The sequence below is a fragment of the Rhinopithecus roxellana genome, chromosome 4, assembly GCF_007565055.1.
Source record: "Rhinopithecus roxellana isolate Shanxi Qingling chromosome 4, ASM756505v1, whole genome shotgun sequence".
Taxonomy (NCBI): domain Eukaryota; kingdom Metazoa; phylum Chordata; class Mammalia; order Primates; family Cercopithecidae; genus Rhinopithecus; species Rhinopithecus roxellana.
In genome coordinates, this window is record NC_044552.1 from 128,421,329 (window position 1) to 128,443,723 (window position 22,395).

At 37.9% G+C, this 22,395-nt stretch overlaps 1 protein-coding gene across 9 annotated transcripts in view; it reads left to right on the top strand.

Annotated features, from left to right (window-relative positions):
• PTPRK (protein tyrosine phosphatase receptor type K) overlaps nucleotides 1–22,395 on the top strand; it is a 571,158-nt gene that overhangs the window by 460,646 nt on the left and 88,117 nt on the right. For all 9 annotated transcript variants that reach the window (XM_030929049.1, XM_030929051.1, XM_030929050.1 and 6 more), the window contains exons 12-13: nucleotides 639–912; nucleotides 4,248–4,284. In XM_030929049.1, the coding sequence (XP_030784909.1) occupies nucleotides 639–912; nucleotides 4,248–4,284 (311 nt within the window). The remainder of the gene's footprint in view (nucleotides 1–638; nucleotides 913–4,247; nucleotides 4,285–22,395) is intronic.

A 22,395-nucleotide genomic window follows, 5' to 3' on the forward strand; every position in this document is an offset into this window, starting at 1 on the left:
GTGAGGACAGATTTCTGTCCATCTGTGCCCGTATTGCCGCATGTCACTTGTATTTTAGATCTGCATAGCTCTGAGCCAATGTAGATGCCATGGCAAGGTCAAGAGGTGGAGAAGCCTGTCAGTACATTCTGTCTCTATGGCTGTGACAACCACAAATGGGTGCTTCTAGCACCGCCCTGAGGCAGTCATTCTGTTAGACCTTGGAGCTGGACTTTCTGTAATCTCATTTCAAGGGAAAATGTTAACTTTAAACATTTAAAAATATCAGACAAAGAACTGAATCTATGATGTGTCTCTGGTTAATGTCAGAATCCTTATTAGGGTGGCTCATTCCTCAACATTTAAAAATGTTGAAAGTCCTAAGGTGACTGTTCTTATTTTTATCAGTTTCTTTGTAACTACGGTGATGTTAGGGACAGCAGCATCTATGTGAATTTTTTATTTTATTGCGAAATAGCTGAAAAGAGTGTAGCAGGTTAAGGCTGACTTTAAATACTTTGAAATGTTGTATGTTAATAGTCAACCCCTTAAACCCTTTGTTCCTTTAAAAAAAAAAAAAAAACTTAGTATCCCAAATCTCTAAATATGTGTGTATGTATGTGTTGATGTGTTGTTGTTGTTGTTTCTTTTCCCCAAAGTGCTTATCAGATTGTTGTGGAAGAACTGCACCCACACCGAACCAAGAGAGAGGCGGGAGCCATGGAATGCTACCAGGTTCCTGTCACATACCAAAATGCCATGAGTGGGGGTGCACCCTATTACTTTGCTGCAGAACTCCCCCCAGGAAACCTGCCTGAGCCTGCCCCATTCACTGTGGGTGACAATCGGACCTACCAAGGCTTTTGGAACCCTCCTTTGGCTCCACGCAAAGGATACAACATCTATTTCCAGGCAATGAGCAGTGTGGAGAAGGTGAGCTTCCTCCAGGATTTGCTTTTTCCCTGCTTTGAAGAAAAGCTGAAGTCAAATTTTATAAATACTCAGTAGCATCTGTCAAGAAAAAAAAAGAAAGAAAGAAAAAAAATTTGCATGTAGGGGGTTTTGTTCTCAACAGTGTGCACAGTTTGGGGCCTACTGTAGGGCTGAGGCCGCACGCCAGTTCCATTTCACAGGGTTCCTGTTTCCTAGTAACTGCTTCTACTGGAGGCTTCCTCAGGAAAGCCCACAATAGCAATTGAGAGTAAAATGATTTGAAAAGGTGGGTGTGCTGCTGCCGGAACTCCACCCCCAGTAACGATCCGGCATTGTTCTGTCTTCCTTGCTCAGTGGTGGCACACTTCCAGAGATTAAATTTACTGCAGGATAAACAGAATGCGTGTTCCACAGCAGGCTAATAAAACCTTATAAACTTTTCAGGATTTTCAAGCCAAATAGTAAATAACAAGTAACAATCCTCTGATTACAAAGTAATAGGGCGCCTGTGGTATATCTGACGGAACCTAAACAAAAGGCAGCCTGGCGATGACTGGCTGCTGAGCCATTACAGAAGGCTGCTCTCTGTTTCCCTGGTTGCCCCTCCTTTTCCCATTTTGGACACAGTTGTTTTTGAACACTGCCGCTGATCCCAAATGAATATTGAAGAGGAAAACACAACAGGACATTAGAAACGACCAGCAGTTCCATATGTGAGAAAACAACCTGGCCTTTCATGCCTCATGCTGTTCTCTTTGAAAGATTTTCTTTCCTAAAACTTACTGTTATTTATTTATTTATTTATTTATTGGCAGACAGAGATAGAGGGAAAACAAATGTTGAGGATAGAAATATTCACAATTTAAAGTCCAATAGAATGATGACATTTTAATGGACTTGAAGCCGTATAGGAAATTGCTGGGTTTATGTAACTGAGTCCCCAAGGTGAGCACCTGGGAGTGCTACATAATATACAATTGCATCAGTATATTATATCTTGGAAGAGTTTAATTGGAAGACATGACAATCTGTTTGCATTTATGCAGGGGCCGTGAGAGCTTTGGGTATTGATTAGCTGCTTTTGAATGAAAGCTTTGTTGTTTGCTTGCCTATATGGTTGGCTTGTAGGTAGCAAAGAAAATGGTCACAGCATCTTCTAAGATGTGCTCCAAAGTCAGAGGCTGCTCACGGTTGAAGATGCTCTTCTCCTCTTCTGGTTTACCTCTAAAGAACAGGGGTCTTTAGAGAGTAGTCCAGTGTCCACTTCCTGCCCACGCATCATTCCATACCACTGTTACAACTGAGCTGCTCTAAAAACAGAACACTAAGGAAGTTCGTCCATTCTGGATATAATGTAGCATTGAGCAGGAAGCATAGTTTTGTCTGAGGGTTTTCATCTTTAGAGAGCTTCCAAATTAACTTTGGTTATTTGGTCTGTTATACCAGAGGAGTGTTAATGAATGTCTGTTACTTATAAAGGATTTTCTCTGCATTCTATAAAAGCTTCTTGATATGAATTTTCTCTTCCAATTGTTGATATATCTACATTGTGGTTTAGTCAAAGTACAGAATAGCAACAACATATTTCACAGTTATCTTGGCAAATAGTTTTTTTTTTTTTTTGAGACGGAGTCTGACTCTGTCGCCCAGGCTGGAGTGCAGTGGTGTGATCTCAGCTGACTGCAACTGCCTCCCAGGTTCTCACCATTCTCCTGCCTCAGCCTCCCGAGTGGCTGGGACTACAGGTGCCCGCCACCACACCTGGCTACTTTTCTTGTATTTTTAGTAGAGACAGGGTTTCACCGTGTTAACCAGGATGGTCTCGATCTTCTGACCTGTGATCCACCCGCCTCGGCCTCCCAAAGTGCTGGGATTACAGGCGTGAGCCACTGAGTCCGGCAGCAAAGAGTTTTAAAGTTGATGTGGCTTCTACCAACAGAGATTGGTAATGCCGATAGAAAGTTAACAGCAATTGCTTTTAGGAAATGAAAATCCTTTTGGGCCTTTATGGGAATGTGAAATAATCTCTTGTAGGTTACCATGAAGGTCTCAGGCCACCAGTAATAGAAATGCAAAATTTTATTTTTAATTACTAACTCCCCCCTCGCTACTTTATTTTAATTTAAAAATTAAAAAAAAATGCTTAAGTGGAAATTGTAAACTCTTTTATAAATTATCAACGTATAGCACTACTCAAGATGGAGTTATAAATGCATCTTGCAAACAGATCACCTCTGTTTTGTTTACTGGCTTCGATACCTTTTCTCACCTCTTGTATATTCAAGGATGTATACTGACTCAACTAAGTCCTAAAGGAGGAAGAGTGGGGCCAAAAGTAGCTGGCGGGGACATGTGTCCCCTACTGCGACCGTACAACATTAAAAATAAGAATGACATTTTTTCTTGTCCTTTCCTACTGCTTCTACTTTGTATATCTGCTCTGTCTAGCAAGAGGAGGAATATTACCTATGCTGAGAAACATTTAACTCCTAATAGCTAAATTAAAAGGAAGAAAGAAGAGATAAATTACACCGCAACTATGATGCAATGTTTTGATAATCTTTCTTTTTTTTTTTTTGAGACGGAGTCTGGCTCAGTCGCCCAGGCTGGAGTGCAATGGCCGGATCTCAGCTCACTGCAAGCTCCGCCTCCCGGGTCTACGCCATTCTCCTGCCTCAGCCTCCCGAGTAGCTGGGACTACAGGCGCCCGCCACCACGCCCGGCTAGTTTTTTGTATTTTTTTTAGTAGAGACGGGGTTTCGCCGTGTTAGCCAGGATGGTCTCGATCTCCTGACCTCGTGATCCGCCCGTCTCGGCCTCCCAAAGTGCTGTGATTACAGGCTTGAGCCACCACGCCCGGCCGATAATCTTTCTAACTGCTGTCATTTAGCTCTTTGGTCATGCTGAGATCCAAATGAAAGTATGTAATGTTCAGCTTTGGTCTGAGTCTACAGTTCTCAGATGAAAATTAAATTTATATTTGGACCTGATTTTTATTAGTTTTGCAAATACATTTTTCTTTCTGATAGTTTACAAAGTACTGTATATGAAAATAGAATGCTATATGACTTGTCACAAACTAACCTGTTTCATTGCAAGGTAAAAACAGATATTTACATCTCTATAAAAACTAAAATATTTTTCAAAGTTCTTATTTTAGATTTTTAAGTATCCCTAGGGAGGCATATTTTTAAAAGTTTTCTTAATATTAAAATTCTGTTGTTTATTATCCCTTTTTATGATCCCAGATGGATCTTTATAATAATTACAGTTTATGAAACAGGAAACACTATCTATACATTGACTCTTTTTTTTTTTCATTTTTCCTCTATCAGGAAACTAAAACCCAGTGTGTACGCATTGCTACAAAAGGTAAGAAGTTTGCTTTTTTTGCTTGTTTTAACTACAGTCACCACCTTTCTAAAATGGAAGGACTTTGTTCCCTGCTTCAGGGCTAATTAAATATGGCATTTCTATTACAGTTAGTTCTGTGACTCACTTGGGTGTCTTTAACAAGTATTGGGGTGCTACTTCCCATCCTCTAGTACTTAACTGAAGGAATCTTGTTATGATAATAGGAAAGATCTAGAAAACCTTAGAAGGACTATTTCTGCCATTTAGTGTCTGAAAGGTCTTGTGCTGCTGATCAACCAATATCTTAGGAAAAGGTCAGCAGTAGCAGATGAAAATAGCAAGTCACCTGTTTAAAAACCTCTATTACTTTCCATCGTAGACAATCAAACGTAAAACCAAGCTAATTCATGCTTATATAAGATTATAGGGATAGAGACTGGTTCATATCTTCATCAGTAGTGCATTTAGATTGAAGATCATTTACTTTTTTTGGAAACTTACTGTGAGAAATCAGATCTGTGATGGCTAGCTAATAATCAGGGCAATTCCTCCTGACCAGGCATATTATGACTTAGCTGCTTAGTTTCTTTGACAAGAGAAAACATTTGCATCTTTGAATGAGTATTTAGAGTTCCAAGTGGGGGAAAGTCTCCTGCATTCTCTGCGTTTTTGATTCTTCATTTAAGAGTTACTTGATTGTGCCAACAAAGGAGAAATTGCTACTTGGTGTATTCTAGCAAGAGAAACATGAAAAAGTTATCTGCATGCAGACGTGGGCCTCCTCAGAGGGTTGGTTCTTTGGGTGTTTGTTGCTGGAATTAGTAGCAGATCCACATTTGTGACTAGTAGTTGATTCATTTGGGGTAAAAATGAATGGCAATATTCTGTTTGTACTGGCAAATTTCCTTTCATTATTTTTCTCCATCTAATCATCTGTCTGCTCAATCAGCATTTGTGCTTTTCTCCTGATTTGTAAGGCAATAAAGAAAGACTTTCTCCTTAACTCTTGCGAATAATAAAGAAGCTTTGTGGAAGAGAAAATATATACTTTTTTCAATTCACATATGAAGATTCCTTTTGATAGTTTTATTTTAAAAGGCAATTATTAAAGAGAAAATATACACAGATACATATGGTGTATAAGGATTTTACTTTAGCTTACAGATTAGGAACGAGAGTTGAAATTTTTGAAAGATAATAGAAGAAGGCATTTAGGTCTATATCACCTGTGTTTTTCCAGATTTAAAGTAGAACCAAAATTGTAAAAGGGTCCCACATTGACCTCTGAAGTTCCTTAGACATGTCATGCTATGTTTCTGTAACTGAGAAATGATAGATATATATTATCCTAACATAACTTTTTTATTCAGTTATTTCATTATTTGCTCTTGGCTGAGATGTCTGTGTTCTTTTATCTCTCTCTCTCAATACAAATAAAAAAATGACAAATATCATATGACATTTAAACTATAGGAGGATTGAGATCCTGGAAACAGTCTTACCATGTGGCATAAAATAATTGCCAGAAACTTTGAAGTGGTAAAAAAAAAAAATAGTTCATTATTTGTCTAATAATCTAGTTCTGCTACACTTTTGGGTCTCAATAATGCAGTGTAATGTACTGAGTAAGAGAAAGGACTCTGGCCTTGTACTATCTGATTTCAAATATTGACTGTGTCCCCTAGGAGTTTTTTAGTATTGAGAAAATTATGTAAACCCTCATTCCAAAAATTAAATAATAGAGTACCTACACCTTCTTATTGTTGTGCGGATTAAAATAACATATATAAGCCAGACACGGTGGCCCCTGGCACTTTGCAACACCAAAGTGGGAGGATAGCTTGAGGTCAAGAGTTTGATACCAGCGTGGGCAACATAGCAAGACCCTGTTTCTACTGAAAATAAAATAAAATAAAATAAAATAAAATAAAATAAAATAAATACTAGCCGGGCTTGGTGGAGCTCGCCTGTGGTCCCAGGTACTTGGAAGGCTGAAGCGGGAGCATCACTTAAGCCCAGAAGTTCCAGTGTGCAGTGAGCTATGATCGTGCCACTGTACTCCAACCTGGGTGACAGAGTGAGACCCTGTCTCTAAAATAATAAAATAAAATATATATGAAGTGCTTAAATAGTGCTTAGCATATTATAAATAGTACATGTGTTAACTATCTTATTATACTAATAATTTTATACTTAAGAGGGACATAATTTAGGTTAGACAGTTATGAATGAAATATGTGTAAAAACAAAACTAAATTTTCATGATTGAGGTTGCGAGAACAGGGGAGAAACTAAGGGTTTTTTGTTGGTTTGTTTTTCATGTTTCTGCCCAGATCTAATATATTTTCTTCTCTGAACAGTTAGCAATTTTTCCACATAGGAAAAGCCAACCCTGTTTCTACAAAAACTAAAAAAAAAAATTAGCCAGGAGTGGTGACATGCACCTGTAGGTCCAGCTACTTGGAAGACGGGAGGATTGCTTCAGCGTAGGGATCTGAGGCTTCAGTGAGCTATGATTTTACCATTGCCCTCCAGTCTGGGTGACAGAGTGAGACCCGTCTCAAAAGAAAACAAAACAAAACAAAAAAATGAAATGAAATGAAATGAAAACGGAAAACTACCGCATTGATTAAAGTAGCATCAACTTATTGCCTGACTACATTTTAAACTAACATGCGAGTATGGTCGGCTTTGGTGTGAAATTTTTCAATATGAAAATAAAAAGTTTTCTGACAGGGTATTTTCAAGACACATTTAAGAGTCAAAATAGCATAATCATATGACTGGGAAGAGGCATGAAAGAACCTTCTGGTGAAAGAACGATTCAGTATTTCACAGGTGCATATGTAGGTAAAAATCTGTTGAACTGTATGTTTAAAATGTGTGCACTTTACTCTTATAAATTTGTGTGTGGATATGTAGGTAGATAGGTAAGGTATTTCCCAGTATTAAAAAATGAATTAAACATTAAAAATTGCATGACCAGAGTTAGAAACAGCACTGAGTATATTATAGGGGAGTCTGGAGTTTGAAAGACTCCCCTTGATAGCTTCAGTGAAAGTTTCCTTCTATGGGACGAGGTGCATTTTCAGTACATAATCCACTTTCAGTGAGAAGGACAACCCTGCCCAGGAATCCGTGGGCTGAATGGAAAGGGCGTAGAAAGGACCTTTCTTCATCCTGGATGACTCCTACGGGCAAGTCTTGTGTTCCACCTGTCCCACAGTCAGACTCTTTCCTGCCCTGCCCCTGACCCTCTTTCCAGTGTCAGTTGTGCATACTGAAGAGCTGGAACCTTGCTTTCCTAGTATCCTTTGTATTTAGATCAATTTTACTGAAAAGAACTTAGTTCTGGTGTCCCTCCATAAGACATTCCAGTTTGCAGTGTGACCTTTTACCACACAAATTTTCTGTTCAGGCCGTATGCAATAGTCTGTTGCTTTTTTCTCATTTTTTTGAAAACTTAAAATGAATACTTATAAGCATTCCAAATGTATTCTGGGACAAAGTACCTTGAACGAAATGCGTGTTTCTCTTACTCACTCTGTCTTTCTCTGGAAATTGTTTTTCTAACCCCTTTATTTAGAAAAAGTTGTGTTTTGTATGGAGAAACCAGAGTTCATTGTTACATATTCGTATCATCTTTATAATAGAAAATAAAACATTTTACTAAAACAAAAAGAAAATGCTTATTTAGCCAAGTTTGAATCTCTCTCTCTATATATATATATGTATACATCACTATATGCCAGGGACAAGTACAGAGTGAGAGTCCTATTAGATACAATAAATATTTGTTGAGTTGATAATTGAATTTGAACAAAATGTAAGGTAGATGCTTCAGCTTTCATGTTTAATCAAACAAGTTACAGTACTGTCTGCAATTATGAAAAGTATCAGAGCAGTTTATATGTGAGTTAAGACAAATTTATTAACTAACTAGAGTTGTTTTTATTTCTTTAACTGTGAATTTATATTGTGATATATATGTCATATTCTAATATAGAATACTTTTGCCAAAGCTAAAACTTTATTTTAGTAACAAAGCAGTTAAAAATATTATCTATAAACTAATGTGAATTAAATGAAATTGAGTCCTAGTCTGTGTCTAGATTGGTTTTATTCAAATGAGTTTTCTTCTGCTGAATTCTGTGATAGGAAGACAGTTTAGCTCAAATTGTCTTTTCATTGTAATCACCGCTATTCTTATGACTATATTCTATAGCTTCTTTGCTTTTCTGGTACTCACATTTCAGTGTGAAGGACCTATTCGAGTGAGTTAATCAGAATGAATGAGTTGATGTATTAGAGCACAGAGTATCAGGGGAACCCACCCCCAATATTTCAATGTAGGTTCTTTCTATTTCCCATAATTGTTGACCGGCTGAGAAATAAAGAGAAAGAGTACAGACTGGACATGGTGGCTCACGCCTGTAATCCCAGCACTTTGGGAGGCTAAGGCAGGTGGATCATGAGGTCAGGAGATTGAGACCATCCTGGCTAACACGGTGAAACCCCATCTCTACTAAAAAGACAAAAAAATTAGCCGGGCGTGGTGGTGGGTGCCTATAGTCCCAGCTACTTGGGAGGCTGAGGCAGAATGGCGTGAACCTGGGAGGCGAAGCTTGCAGCGACCCGAGATCGTACCGCTGCACTCCAGCCTGGGTGACAGAGGGAGACTCTATCTCAAAAAACAAAAAAGAGAAAGAATACAAAGAGAGGAATTTTACAGCTGGACCTCCGGGGTGACATCACATATCAATAGGACCATGATGCCCACCTGAGCCTTAAAGCCAGCAAGTTTTATTAAGGATTTCAAAAGGGGAGAGCGTGCAAGAACAGGGAGTAGGTCACAAGATCACATGCTTCAAAGGACAAAAAGGAGAACAAAGATCGCATGCTTCTGAGGGCAAAATCTCAAACTCCTGATAAGGGTCCAACAAACATCACAAGGCAAGGGGCAAAACAACGATCACAAGGCAAAGGGCAGAAGCAGAATTACTGATAAGGGTCTATGTTCAGTGGTGCACCTATTTTCTTGATAAACATCTTAGACAACAGAAAACAGGGTTCGAGAGCAGAGAACTGGTCTGACCTCAAATTTACCAGGGCAGGGTTTTACCCCATCCTAGTAAGCCTGAGGGTACTGCAGGAGATCAGGGCATATTTCAGTCCTTATCTCAACTGCATAAGACAAACACTCCCAGAGCGGCCATTTATAGACCTCCCCCTAGGAATATATTCCTTTCCCAGGGCAATAATCCTTGCTAGGAAAAGAATTTAGTGATGTCTTCCCAACTTGCATGTCCGTTGATAGATTGTCTCCAAGAAGAAAAATATGGCTCTATTTTTCCTGACCCCACAGGCAGTCAGACCTTATGGTTGTTTTCCCTTGTTCCCTAAAATCTCTGTTTTACTGTTCTTTTTCAAGGTGCACTGATTTCATATTGTTCAAACACATGTTTTACAATCAATTTGTATAGTTAACACAATTATCATAGTGGCCTTGAGGTGACATACATCCTCAGCTTATGAAGATAACAGGATTAAGAGATTAAGGTAAGACAGGCATAAGAAATTATGAAAGTATTATTTGGGAACTGGTAAATGTCCATGAAGTCTTCACAATTTATGTTTCTCGGCCGCAGCTCCAGCCAGTCCCTCCATTCGGGGTCCCTGACTTTCCGCAACAACAGAGTCCAAAGGGAATCTAGCTATTATTACCTCTTATTACTTAAATTTGGGATGCAGGACATTATGATGAGAGATTAAAATTCTATCAAGTGTCATAAGGATGGACATAACTAAGTAGCATAAGAATGTACCATGTTTTGCTAATGAGGAACCCTGACTTCATTGGTGGATGTCTTTAAATTTTACAGTCAAAGTAGAAATAATAGTTCGAATATTTGTGTAGTTCTCAAGCATAAGATCAGAACTAGAAATTAAAAAGGAGTAACACATACAATTTTCAACATTCATCTTTTCCCAACATTTTGAATTCTTAAAGTTGGTGACAGCCCATTACTACTGTATATCTGGAATACACTGTGTCTGACTGGTTTCATCTTAATTCACTTCAAATTGGACCCGGAACCTCTCTTTCTGCTCTCATTGCTAGTATAAGTAGACTCTTCTCCACCATGTTCCTAGAGAAATAGCCAAGTCACCGAAACAGAAAAGATATGAGTTGAGGACCTTCAAAGATTCATGATCACTATTTTCATCCCAACCCCAAGTTAGATGTAAGTTAAATATTTCTTTGCTTTAAAAGTAGCAAACTATTATTGTTTGCATATGGAATATTACTAGTCTAATTATTTTTGGCAGAATGATAGTAACTGGGATTCTAGGATAAAGAGAGAAATGGAAAAAAATAGAACTGACCTGAAGGTGATTCAAGCATTTTGCTATTATGGAAATTAAACTGTTTTATGAGATTTCTGACCTATTACCCTCTCTTTCCTGAGAAGCCTGTTGCAGGTACCTTACATTTATGGCCACGTCTACAGGAGAGAAGTGATGACATTCATTCATAAACTGATCAAACTGTCACTGTTAACTGTGGAAAGGATAGAGTTTCTAACCTAATTTATAATGCTGTAATCACATACTTAGAAGAGACTGGAAAAACAAATTGGTACAACCTAAAGGAACTAATTTATAATCCATTTCAGAAGAAAAATTCACTAAGGTGGGTGGTTATATCATCATTATTCAAAAATCAGTAGCGAAGCAGCAACAAAACAGTATTTTAAGATGATGCCATTTATAATGTATCTTTAAAAATTAGAGTAGGACTATGTCTGGTGAAAGATAGATTACACCTCTGCGCTGAACACTACAAAACCTTATTGAGAGAAATTAAACAATACCTAAATTAATGGGAAGACACACCATGTTCATGGATTAGAAGATTCAATATTGGTAAAATGTCAGTTCTCCTACATTAATGTGTAGATTTAAAGCATTCAAAATCCCAATTTTGGGCCGGGCGCGGTGGCTCAAGCCTGTAATCCCAGCACTTTGGGAGGCCGAGACGGGCGGATCACAAGGTCAGGAGATCGAGACCATCCTGGCTAACACAGTGAAACCCCGTCTCTACTAAAAATACAAAAACTAGCCGGGCGAGGTGGCGGGCTCCTGTAGTCCCAGCTACTCGGGAGGCTGAGGCAGGAGAATGGCGTAAACCTGAGAGACGGAGCTTGCAGTGAGCTGAGATCCGGCCACTGCACTCCAGTCCGGGCGACAGAGCGAGACTCCACCTCAAAAAAAAAAAAAAAAAAAAAAAAAAAAAAAAAAATCCCAATTTTGTTAAAAAAAATTGACAATCTGATTCTAAAGACAAAATGAAAATGCAAAGGAATAAGAATATGCAAGGCTACTCTTAAATCAAAATACAGTTCCTGGATGTTATCAAGGCCTATGATAAAGTTATAGTAATTAAGACAGTGTAGTAATAGCACAAGAATAAAAATTCTGACCAGTGAAAGAGAAACTCCAGTAATAGATGCACACACACACATTCACCATTTTTTATGACAAAGGTAAAACTGTAGGGAAGAGGGGAAAGGATACTCTTTTCAATAAATGGTACTTTTTCCATATCTATATGGAAGACATTATATCTTGACCCCTAACTCACACTATATAAAAAATATACAGCTGCATGTAAGAGTTATAACAATATAGCTTTTAGAAGAATATAGGAGAACATCTTTTATGATGCTATAATAGGCAAAGATTGATGCCTGCATCCTCCAACAAAAAATAAAATAAAAATTTCAACAATTAAAAAAAAAATAGGCAAAGATTTCTTAGAAGACAGAAATATGCTGAACAAAAGGAATAAATGATGAATTCTACTTAAGACCTCTTTCCTTGCGAAAGATACCATTATGAGAGTAAAACAGAATTTACAGAGGAGAAAATATACTTATAATAAATATATCTGAAATAGAGCATATCAAAAACATATTGAAAAATATTAAAACTAGTGAGAGACAAGAGACAATCCACTAGAAAATGGAGAAAACACTTGAGCAGACACTTAAGAGAAAAGGAAATACAAAATGATAAATTAACCTATGAGATGGTGCTCAACAAGAAAATACAAATTGGAACCACAATGTGATTCTACTACACCTATACTAAAATTAGTAAAATGAAAAAGAGTAGAAAATACCAAGCCTTAAGAAGGATGTAAAATAACTGGAAATCTCATACCATCCTGCTGGTGGGGGTATAAATTTGTACAACCACTTTGGAAAACTGTCTAGCAAAACGGACTGAAAGTAAACTAACCTATGTCCTAACAATTCCATTCCTGGGATACTCACCAAAGAAATATGTATGTCAATACACTCAAAAACATGTAGTACAAAATTTATAGCAGCACTATTTATAAAAGCAACAAACTAGAAACAGTCCAGCAACAACCAATAGTAGACTGGATAAATAAGTTGGGTATATTCACATAATGCCATGCTCTAAAGCAAAGAATACAAACTATGACTACACAAAATAATATACATAAGTATAACAAACATTATTTGAGTGAAAGCCAGACAACAAAGAATATACACTGTATTGTTTAATTTGTAAAAAAGAGATAAAATAACTAATAAAAATTAAAAGGTATATGCAGTAACTATATAGATGTATTATGATTTAAATATTATATTATCTAGAAAGGTATCTGTCTCAGGGGTTCCCGAGACTACCCTCAGATTTGGTGATTCACAAGGAGGACTGTGATCATCCTGTGAGTTGTCCTGTTCTCATGGCTATGACTTATTACAGGGAAAGGATACAAAGCAGAATAAGGACAGGGAGAAGTCACACGGACAAAGTTCAGAGGAAGCCTCTTCCTATGGAATCACACAGGACATGCTTTATTTCTCCAGGACGGAATTGGGACAGCACATGTGCAATGTTGTCTATCAAGGAAGCTTATTAGAGACTCAGTTCCTAAGGTTTTTAGTGGAGACTAGTCACATGAACCACTTCCTGCTATCATCTGCCAAGATTCCCTACTCCCAGAAGGAAACTAGACTTTTAGCATAAAGCACAATTTAGGCCCAATGAACCACTCTTCTCAGGGAATGATGGGAACCCTCCCAAATCCGAGTTCCCGGACATCAGGCCAAGGTCAACTTTGCAAGCAGCCCTTTCCAAGAATTTCAGTCTTAGTCCTGCTACGTTAACTCTTTTCTGTACAATATCTATATCAAGTGTCTCAAGGGCTAGTTAAAAGAATATTTGAAGAAATTAGAGAAAATCCCAAAAATTATACATACAATTAAGGAAGTAGAAAATTTGGATGTATGAAAAATAATTAGAAAATTAATTATTGACACTAAGAGAGAAATCTGAGTGATGATTTAAGGACCTCCTTTAGATAAAGAGTGATAACATAGGATAAAGTCACCCATAGCCTGTATCTCCCCCAAATCCTTCTCTAAGTAGAGAATATGGGCCTACTTTATTTGAACACTTCTGAATAGGATTTCTTGAAAACAGTCTTTAGAACTTTCTAAGAAATGACAGCTCATTTAGTCATTTGCCATTCAGATTATATACCAGCTTATATAATACCTTGATTCATTCATTATTTGCTGAACAATCCTAAAAATTATGTTTATCCATTCATAATTTTACTATCTTTCTACACCCAATGTGTATGCAGTACAGGTTTTCAAACTCTTACTTGAGTAAATAAGAACAGGTATTTAAAAGCATATTTCTAGCCAGGTGCCTTGGCTCACACCTGTAATCCCAGGACTTTGGGAGGCCGAGGCGGGCGGATCACAAGGTCAGCAGTTCAAGACCAGCCTGGCCAACATAGTGAAACCCCGTCTCTACTAAAAATACAAAAAATTAGCTGGGTGTGGTGGTGGGCACCTGTAATCCCAGCTACTTATGAGGCGGAGACAGGAGAATCACTTGAACCCGGGAGGCAGAAGTTGCATTGAGCCAAGATTGTGCCACTGCACTCCAGCCCAGGCAATAGTGTGAGACTCCATCTCAAAAAAAAAAAGGGTATTTCAAGTATGTTCAGGTATGGATAAAGAAAACAACAGAAAGATTAAGGAATAAAAATATGTGATGACATAAAGTCTGTGAATTGTGGTGGTAAGTAGATATAGCATTGAAGAGAATTTTAAGGAAGTATACAAATCTGACCTTAGGCCCCTTAAAAACCTGACCTTAGGCCCTTCTCATTGACTACTCCTTAACCATTAGATATGTGCTGGAAAAAAAGCTGGGAAACCAGAGAAATTAAAGAGGAAAGAGGGAGGGAAAAACAAAGTGGGAACATCACAGAGGCATCCACTGGTCATTACAAAACTGTAGTATTATGCTCACTATTAGCGACAATCTAAATGAAGAAAAAGAGAAGAAAGGAAAAGAAAGACCACATTGGTGGAGCTTAGACAAGTCTAATTCCAAGATTTAAAAAAAAAAAAAAGGAAGGCGGGGGGCTTATGTCCTGAATAATGGACACTTCTGGTAAAGGAGCCAGAAAAACTTTAAAGACACTTTAAGCATGGCCAGATATGGTGGCTCATGCCTATAATCCCAGTGCTTTGGGAAGCTGAGGCAAGAGATCCCTTCAGGCTAGGAGTTTGAGATCAACCTGTGCAACACAGTGAGACCCAGTCTCTACAAAATAACGTTTAAAATTAGCCAGGCATGGTGGCACACACCTATAGTCACAAGTACTTGGGAGGCTGAAGCAGGATGATCACTTGAGCCCGGGAGTTTGAGGAAGCAGTGAGCCATGATCACTCCACTGCACTCCAGCTTGGGCAACAGAGCAAGACCCTGTCTCTAAAAACAAAACCAAACAAAGCAAAAAACAAAAAGCAATGCAGGAAATGTTTAGGCAACAATCATGGCAAATACAAAGACGTTACGAAAATGAAGAGGAGATAGGAAAAAAAAACATGTATAAATGGAAAAGGACACTGCTAAGGAATTTAGTAACCCCAAATTCATGAACGGTTATAATCCAGTAGAAAAAATATATCCAACTCTATACCCATTACTTAGGTCTTAAGCCATATTTAAATTATAAATATAAAACCAAGTATCACAGGGCCAGTTCATTTATATATATTAGTTGTAGATCATTTTCAGGTTAAAATACCCCTTTTTAATTGTTGCTATTATTTTAGTATGTTTTTCTTATTCTTTGAGTCCTATAGAAAGTGCTTTCAGGGCTGTTTACTGGAAAAAGTGAATTCAAATTGTTCTTTGTCAAAATAAACTTTGTACCTTTTCAGTTCTCTAAAGATAATGATCAAATTTGGCTTTTAATGAAATAGTTTATTAATATTGAAAGTGCCAAAGAACTTTTAAATATATGGAAAGAGAAAGATGGATGTGATAGGATTTTTTTTTTTTTTTACTCTCTTATGTTTAGAGTTATTATTTATTAAATCAAACAACTCAGGGATTTAATTTGGATAGAGATAAAAGTCATGCAGTCTTACCACCACAGCCTTTTAGAAACATAGAATCCTAGGATCAGGGAAGTTAAGTGTCTATTTAAAGTATCATTTCATATCCCCATGACCTGTGGCAAAGCAGGATTACAAGCTGGTCCTCCTGACCCCCTAGTCCATGGTTCATTCTTCTCTGTGCTAAGGGTTCTCCATGGTCAAAGCTCTCTGATGGTAGGGATATGAAATTAAACATGAATGAACCTGTCCTCAAGGAGCTTTTATTCTTTTAAGTAATATGCGAAACAAGTAAAGTATGACACAAATGTGCTATGGTCAAAATGAAAAAGACAAAGTGCCTGGAAAAGTGTAGTGAGCAATGCTTGTGTCCCACTGCAAACAGCATTAGCCTTGGATTCAGACTAGAATCTAGATTCAAATCCCCCCTCTGCTATTTATTGGCTGTTAGGATTTGAACAAGTCATCTGAACTCTCTGTGCTGATGTTTTGTTATTGTATATAAAATAAAATTGGAGTTGAAAATTATTAATTTTCAGAACTAACAAAAGACCAGGAATAATAGACGTGAAATTTCTAGTAAAGTACATGTGAGACATTTTTAATACAACTCATTGCTATTTTGCTATTATTACTATTATTCATAATTGCTTTTGGTGGAGAAGCTAAGAGAAGAATTTTATGGAGGAAGTAACATTAAATCTTACTTTCCAAGATGGACGTTATTTTGACAGTTGGAAATGAAAGGGAAGATAATCCAATTAGCAGTAATTAGGTAGAACAAAAGCCATAGGACTAGAAAACATGCTTTACATCTAAAGAATAAAAGTTTTCTGTCTCATTCATATCAATGCAGGGAAATAAAAGTTGGAAAGTTTATGTTCATATTGGACAGCACCTTGAGTTCAAATTAAATTGCAAAGGCAACAGTAAATCACTGAAAGCTTTTGAAGTGAAAGCAGTTTAATCCCAGCTATATGTAACATTTTGGGTTAAAAAAGTCTCAATGGCATATATGTTAGATTGATGCAGTGAAATAGTAGAGGTAAAGAAACGAGCTGAAAGCCTGGTATAGCTCTTTTTTCTCAGCCTTTTCTCTTTTCTTCTCTTTTTTCCTTGACAATTCATCTCATAACCATTGTGGTGGGGCAGAGCATGGTAGGACCCACACCAGTGGGAACGGGTAGAAGCAGCAGTGGCCCCACAGACCTTGTGAGAGCCTGAGCCGGATGGAGGAGGCAGTCTCACAAAGTAGCCTCTTGTGGCATCTCAGAAATCAATCAGATTCAGAAGCTTGTCTTCATGGGGACGGTGGGTGGCACGACCCCGTGTGGGAAGTAAGAGCTTGAGCAGGGAGGAGAGTGTCCACATGTGGAGGTGAACTGCTGGGGTTTTGGAGCCCAACTAGGGCGAGTGAAATATCAACACACTAGGCAATCCACCTTGGGAAATGAGAGCCCAAGTGTAGTGAAAAGGGGACCTGTCGGGGACACATGGCATGGTGTGAGGTGTCAGAGTCCAAACAAGATGAAAAGCTTGGGGGTGGGGAGTCAGACTCTGCGGGAGGTTAAGAGGGTGACCATGCAAGAAGGTGGCCCATGCAGCATATCAGAGCCTTGTCGGTCTAGGTGTGTGAACTTCCAGGCAGAGGTTGGTCATGTGCAGGGTGCCTGAGTCTGCATGGAGTGAGGAGCACAGCCACACAGGGAAGGAGGTGAAAGCAGAGATGGCAGAGATTATGTGTGTGGCAGGGTGGGTGTGCGAGGGAGAATGTTAAAGAAAAAACACAGATGAAACTGTGTGTATAGGTGTCTGTGTGTGTTTGTGTGTGTTCCATACACATAGTCCACTGAGAGAGCCTGGGAGCAACAACATATTGGTGGTAAATATGCCTAACATCCAGATTTTGGTGTCTGAATACCATTATTCAACAAAAGTAACTGGGGCTCTTTGGATAAACGGCTCATTCCAGGACTGGAACAAGGAAAGTACAACATGAAACTAGATTTTTTTTTTCCAGAAAGCGCTAAAAAAAAAAAAAATGAGGGCATATCAAGAGGACACAATTGCCAACCTCAAGGTGCTCCCTCATTGGCTGAACCAGAGGCCTATTACTTGAGAATCAAAATGAAGATGGTGATTGATTATAACACTGAATAAAACAGGAAAGCACAAGTTCTTACTGATATAAATAAATATATAGAGAAAGATGGATGAGAAACCAGGTATTTACATAGTTTCAAAGTAGCTCCCAAAAACTTAATATTTATAAAAGGGAACAGATTAACCTCACATTGGAAGAGCCTAGCAGATGCTTTGACCAAATGATGAAGGTGAACAGTATCCATGTTGGGAAAGTAATTGTGGTTTCCCACTAGGATGCAAGAAAAGTACAGCATCACTTTTGTGATATTCAGGGCAAAGATGCATATCCTTAATCTAAGCATTAAAAAAAAACAGACAAATCCAAATTGAGGACATTCTACAACGTAACTGAGCTACAATTTTCAAAAACGTAAAGCCTCGAAAGTGAAGGGAAGGCTGAACTGTGAAGGCTGAATGGGACCAAAGAGATATAGCAACTAAATATAACACGTGATTCTGATTAGATCATTTAGATACAAAGGACATCATTAAGACAATTGCAAAATTTGAATAGGATCTGAAGTTTAGACAGTAATTTTTCTTAAGTTTGAACATCATTTTGTGCTCTGTAGGAAAATGTTTTTGTTTATGAGAAATACTAAAGTATTCTGGATAATGGAGGCATCAGGGCAGTAACTTACTCTTCATGTTTAGTAAAGTGAATAAAGAGTAGTGTATTTGCAAATTTTCTGTAAGTTTGTGTGTTTTTCCAACAAAAAGTTGGAATTTTAAAGCTGTTGTACTAAAATATGGAGAGGAGATGAGTGATTTCATTAAAAAATAAGAAATAAGGCTATGGAGGATGTGATGGTGGAGTACAAGTTAACATGTCTCAGTGAGTATCTCCTAGGAACAAGGAAGCTGAAGACTTAAATATGATGCTGAACTTCTGTCCTGAACCAACCACACGAGGAAGATGTGATGTCAGTCACAGAGACAGAAAAGACTAGAAACAAGGGCTGAGATTTAAAAGAAAAAAATCATTTATTCCATTTTGGAAAAGCCAAGTGTAGAGTACCAAAAAATAGCTAAGATAAATGCAATTGGAAAAACAGAAATAAACGTTTGGACAATGTCTGGAACTAGAGAACTCAGACTAGGAGCTTTGGGAGTGGTTAAAAACATATAAACAAGATAATATAGAAAGACAAGGAGGGCTCCTTGGAGGACACCTATGTTGAGACAGTAGGAGGAAGAAAATGAGGTAGGAGAGAAGCTAGAATAGAAGTGACCGGATTGAAAGGTGCATAAACAGTGGAGTGCCTTGTCACAACACTGAGGAAAGGAAGATATACCAAGAAGAGGCTTATAAATGGTAGTTAATAGTTTTAAGCAGCATAGAAAGCTCAAAATAGGATGAGAAGAGGCAACTGGGTTTGCAGATTGTGATGTCTATGGTTGAGTTTAGAAAAGGGAGCATTCGGCCGGGCGCGGTGGCTCAAAGCCTGTAATCCCAGCACTTTGGGAGGCCGAGACGGGCGGATCACAAGGTCAGGAGATTGAGACCATCCTGGCTAATACGGTGAAACCCCGTCTCTACTAAAGAATACAAAAAACTAGCCGGGCGACGAGGCGGGCGCCTGTAGTCCCAGCTACTTGGGAGGCGGAGGCAGGAGAATGGCCTGAACCTGGGAGGCGGAGCTTGCAGTGAGCTGAGATCCGGCCACCGCACTCCAGCCTGGGCGACAGAGCCAGACTCCGTCTCAAAAAAAAAAAAAGAAAAGAAAAGAAAAGAAAAGGGAGCATTCAATTAGAGTGACTGGGCGAAAAGATAGCAGATAGAAGCAAGACTTCAGCATGAATAGGAGCTGAGAAAATAAAGTGGTTAGGGAGACTTTCCTTTCCAGAAATGCATTACTGATAGAAAGGAGATTCTTTAATTTAGAAAAGAATTATTAAGCATGGTAGAGACTTGAGCATATTTTATTTACCAGAGGAAACCTACCAATGTTGCAAAAATTATTGAATATAGATAAGAAAGAATAACTTTCTAGATGAAGTAAGCAGTGATAGAATTGGACAAATGCAGAAACACATCTTTTAAAACAATTGGGAATTATTGAACCTGTGAGGGCAAATGGACAAGTGACACCAACAAAAAATTGAGAAGTGTATTGGATGATCCATTTAAACAAATTAAATGAGGTCCTGTGCAGAGAATACAAGTATCAGACGTGGAACAAGAGACCAGGAGATGTTTAAAAGTTTGAAAATTCTTGAAGGACAATGTGAAAGAATTTAAATCTAAGAACAATTAGCATACATACTGAAATAACATCATTTTGAAAATTTTTGAGCATGTGAGAATCATTCTAAAAAATTCCCAGTATAGGCTGCATGCCGTGACTCATGCCTGTAATCCCAACACTTTGGGAGGTGGAGGCAGGAGGATTGCTTGAGCCCAGGAGTTCAAGACCAGCTTGGGCAATATAGCAAGACCCATTTCTATAAAAAAATTAAATTAAAAATTAAAAATGCTTTGTGTCATAGTTTGTTTCCTGCCTTCTTGAAATTTGTATCTCTGGTGGCAGCCAGTACATAAAGAGAATAAAGACAGTGGCTTGACTATTAAAGAAATATGTTAATTAAATAATCAGTATCATCATGTTTAAAATAAATAGTCATGCGGTTACATATTTTGATGCAAGAGAAGAGATATTCTGGGAGTTATGTTCATTGCAGTTGAGACAAGTGGTTCTGCCTGTTGATTCTTTTAGGCAAGAAGTCACTGAGAAGATATGCTTCAAGAATGGAGTAGAAAGGTTTATCTAAATTGTACTAGAAGTCAAGAAAGGCTTTCCATTTATAACATAGTCTGTTCAAAACCAGGATTGTTTTAACATGTGAAAGGGAATTTGGTTAGCTGTATATTTGAAAGCAAAAAGGAGGATAAGTCTCAGGAAAGGTTGGAGCAACACTAGAGAGTCACTTGTACAATGAGACAGGATCATTGTGCAACTTGCATGCTCATTGTCTTTAGGTTCAGTTCTCTCTACTGAAAAAATACTGTTTGAGATTGTTTGATGTTGATTTGCTCTATCTTTTTTTTTTTTTTTTTTCTCCAACAAGAGATGGAGTTTCACTCTTGTTGCCCAGGCTGGAGTGCAATGGCATGATCTCAGCTCAGCGCAACCTCTGCCTCCCGGGTTCAAGCGATTCTCCTGCCTCAGCCTCTGAAGTAACTGGGATTATAGGCATGCGCCACGATGCCCGGCTAATTTTGTATTTTTAGTAGAGATGGGGTTTCTCCATGCTGGTCAGACTGGTCTTGAACTCCTGACCTCGGGTGATCCACCCACTTTGGCCTCCCAAATTGCTGGGATTACAGGCGTGAGCCACAGCACCCAGCCTATCTTTGTATATATAATTTATATGGTACCCTAATTCATTACACACTCATACACACACACAATTATTTGTAAATTAGCAGCTAAGAATTTTGTGCATGATGCCATCAAGAATTTATACTGCAATTATTTTTTTCTTAAGCAAACGATCTTAACAAGTAACATTTTTGTGGCTGGATTTAAATGTGCTGAATCATGCAAATATATAAATTATATTAAAATTTACTTAAAGGATCTTCAGAAGTATTTCACTAGAAATATGCTTTATCCATATTAAACTAACAAAAGAGGCATTTCAATTGAATTTTTATTTTATATTGTTTGATAATATTTAGCATATTATGTCATTTAAAATTTTCTCAATGTATAAATAGTTTTTTGTGGACCCATGTACTTATTTACATAAAATTATTCTTAAAGTAAAGCAAGCGGGCATTGATAAGAAATCAAGATGCTGAATAATCCTTAGACTAAAACTAAGAAACAAACCCAACGGTATGGGAAATTGCAAGAATTGTAATCTGTTTATGTAAGTAGTTTACATTTCGAAACTACTTTGGTTGTACCTAATTTCTCCATCCTGTGAATTTCTGGATTTTTTAGAACAAACCTTGTTACTTAGCATTTACTTTTGGCAGAAGTTTGTATGTTAGTCAAATCTATTTCTTAAAAAACCTGACATTTCCATAGATAAAAGCTATGAAATCTGATAGAATGGCAAAACTTCTAATATAGGTAAATTTATTTGAACATAATGTTTATGGTGAAAGATGCTTTTTAAAAATTTAATAATGTTGGTTGTCTATTCATGAGCCATTTTTTGATTTCTAATTTCATTTGGATATCAATATTTCTATAGCAGATATTTATTTTATGTCCATAGTATACCAGACAATGTTGTAGGCCCTGGGGATAGAAAAGTGAATAAGTAGAGCAAAGCCTTTGCTCTTATGGAATTGAAATTCTAGTTGAAGGAAGTAGATCAAACACAAACAAGTAAGTACAGTCATTCCTTAGTATCCAAAGAGAACTGGTTCCGGGACCCTGAGGATACCAAAATCAGGGATGCTCAAGTCCCTGATATGAAAAGGCTTAGTGTTTGCCTGAAGGGAATGAGGGCATCACCCATGTGAGGGAGGAACACTGGAGGCAGAGGGAACATACGCGGAACC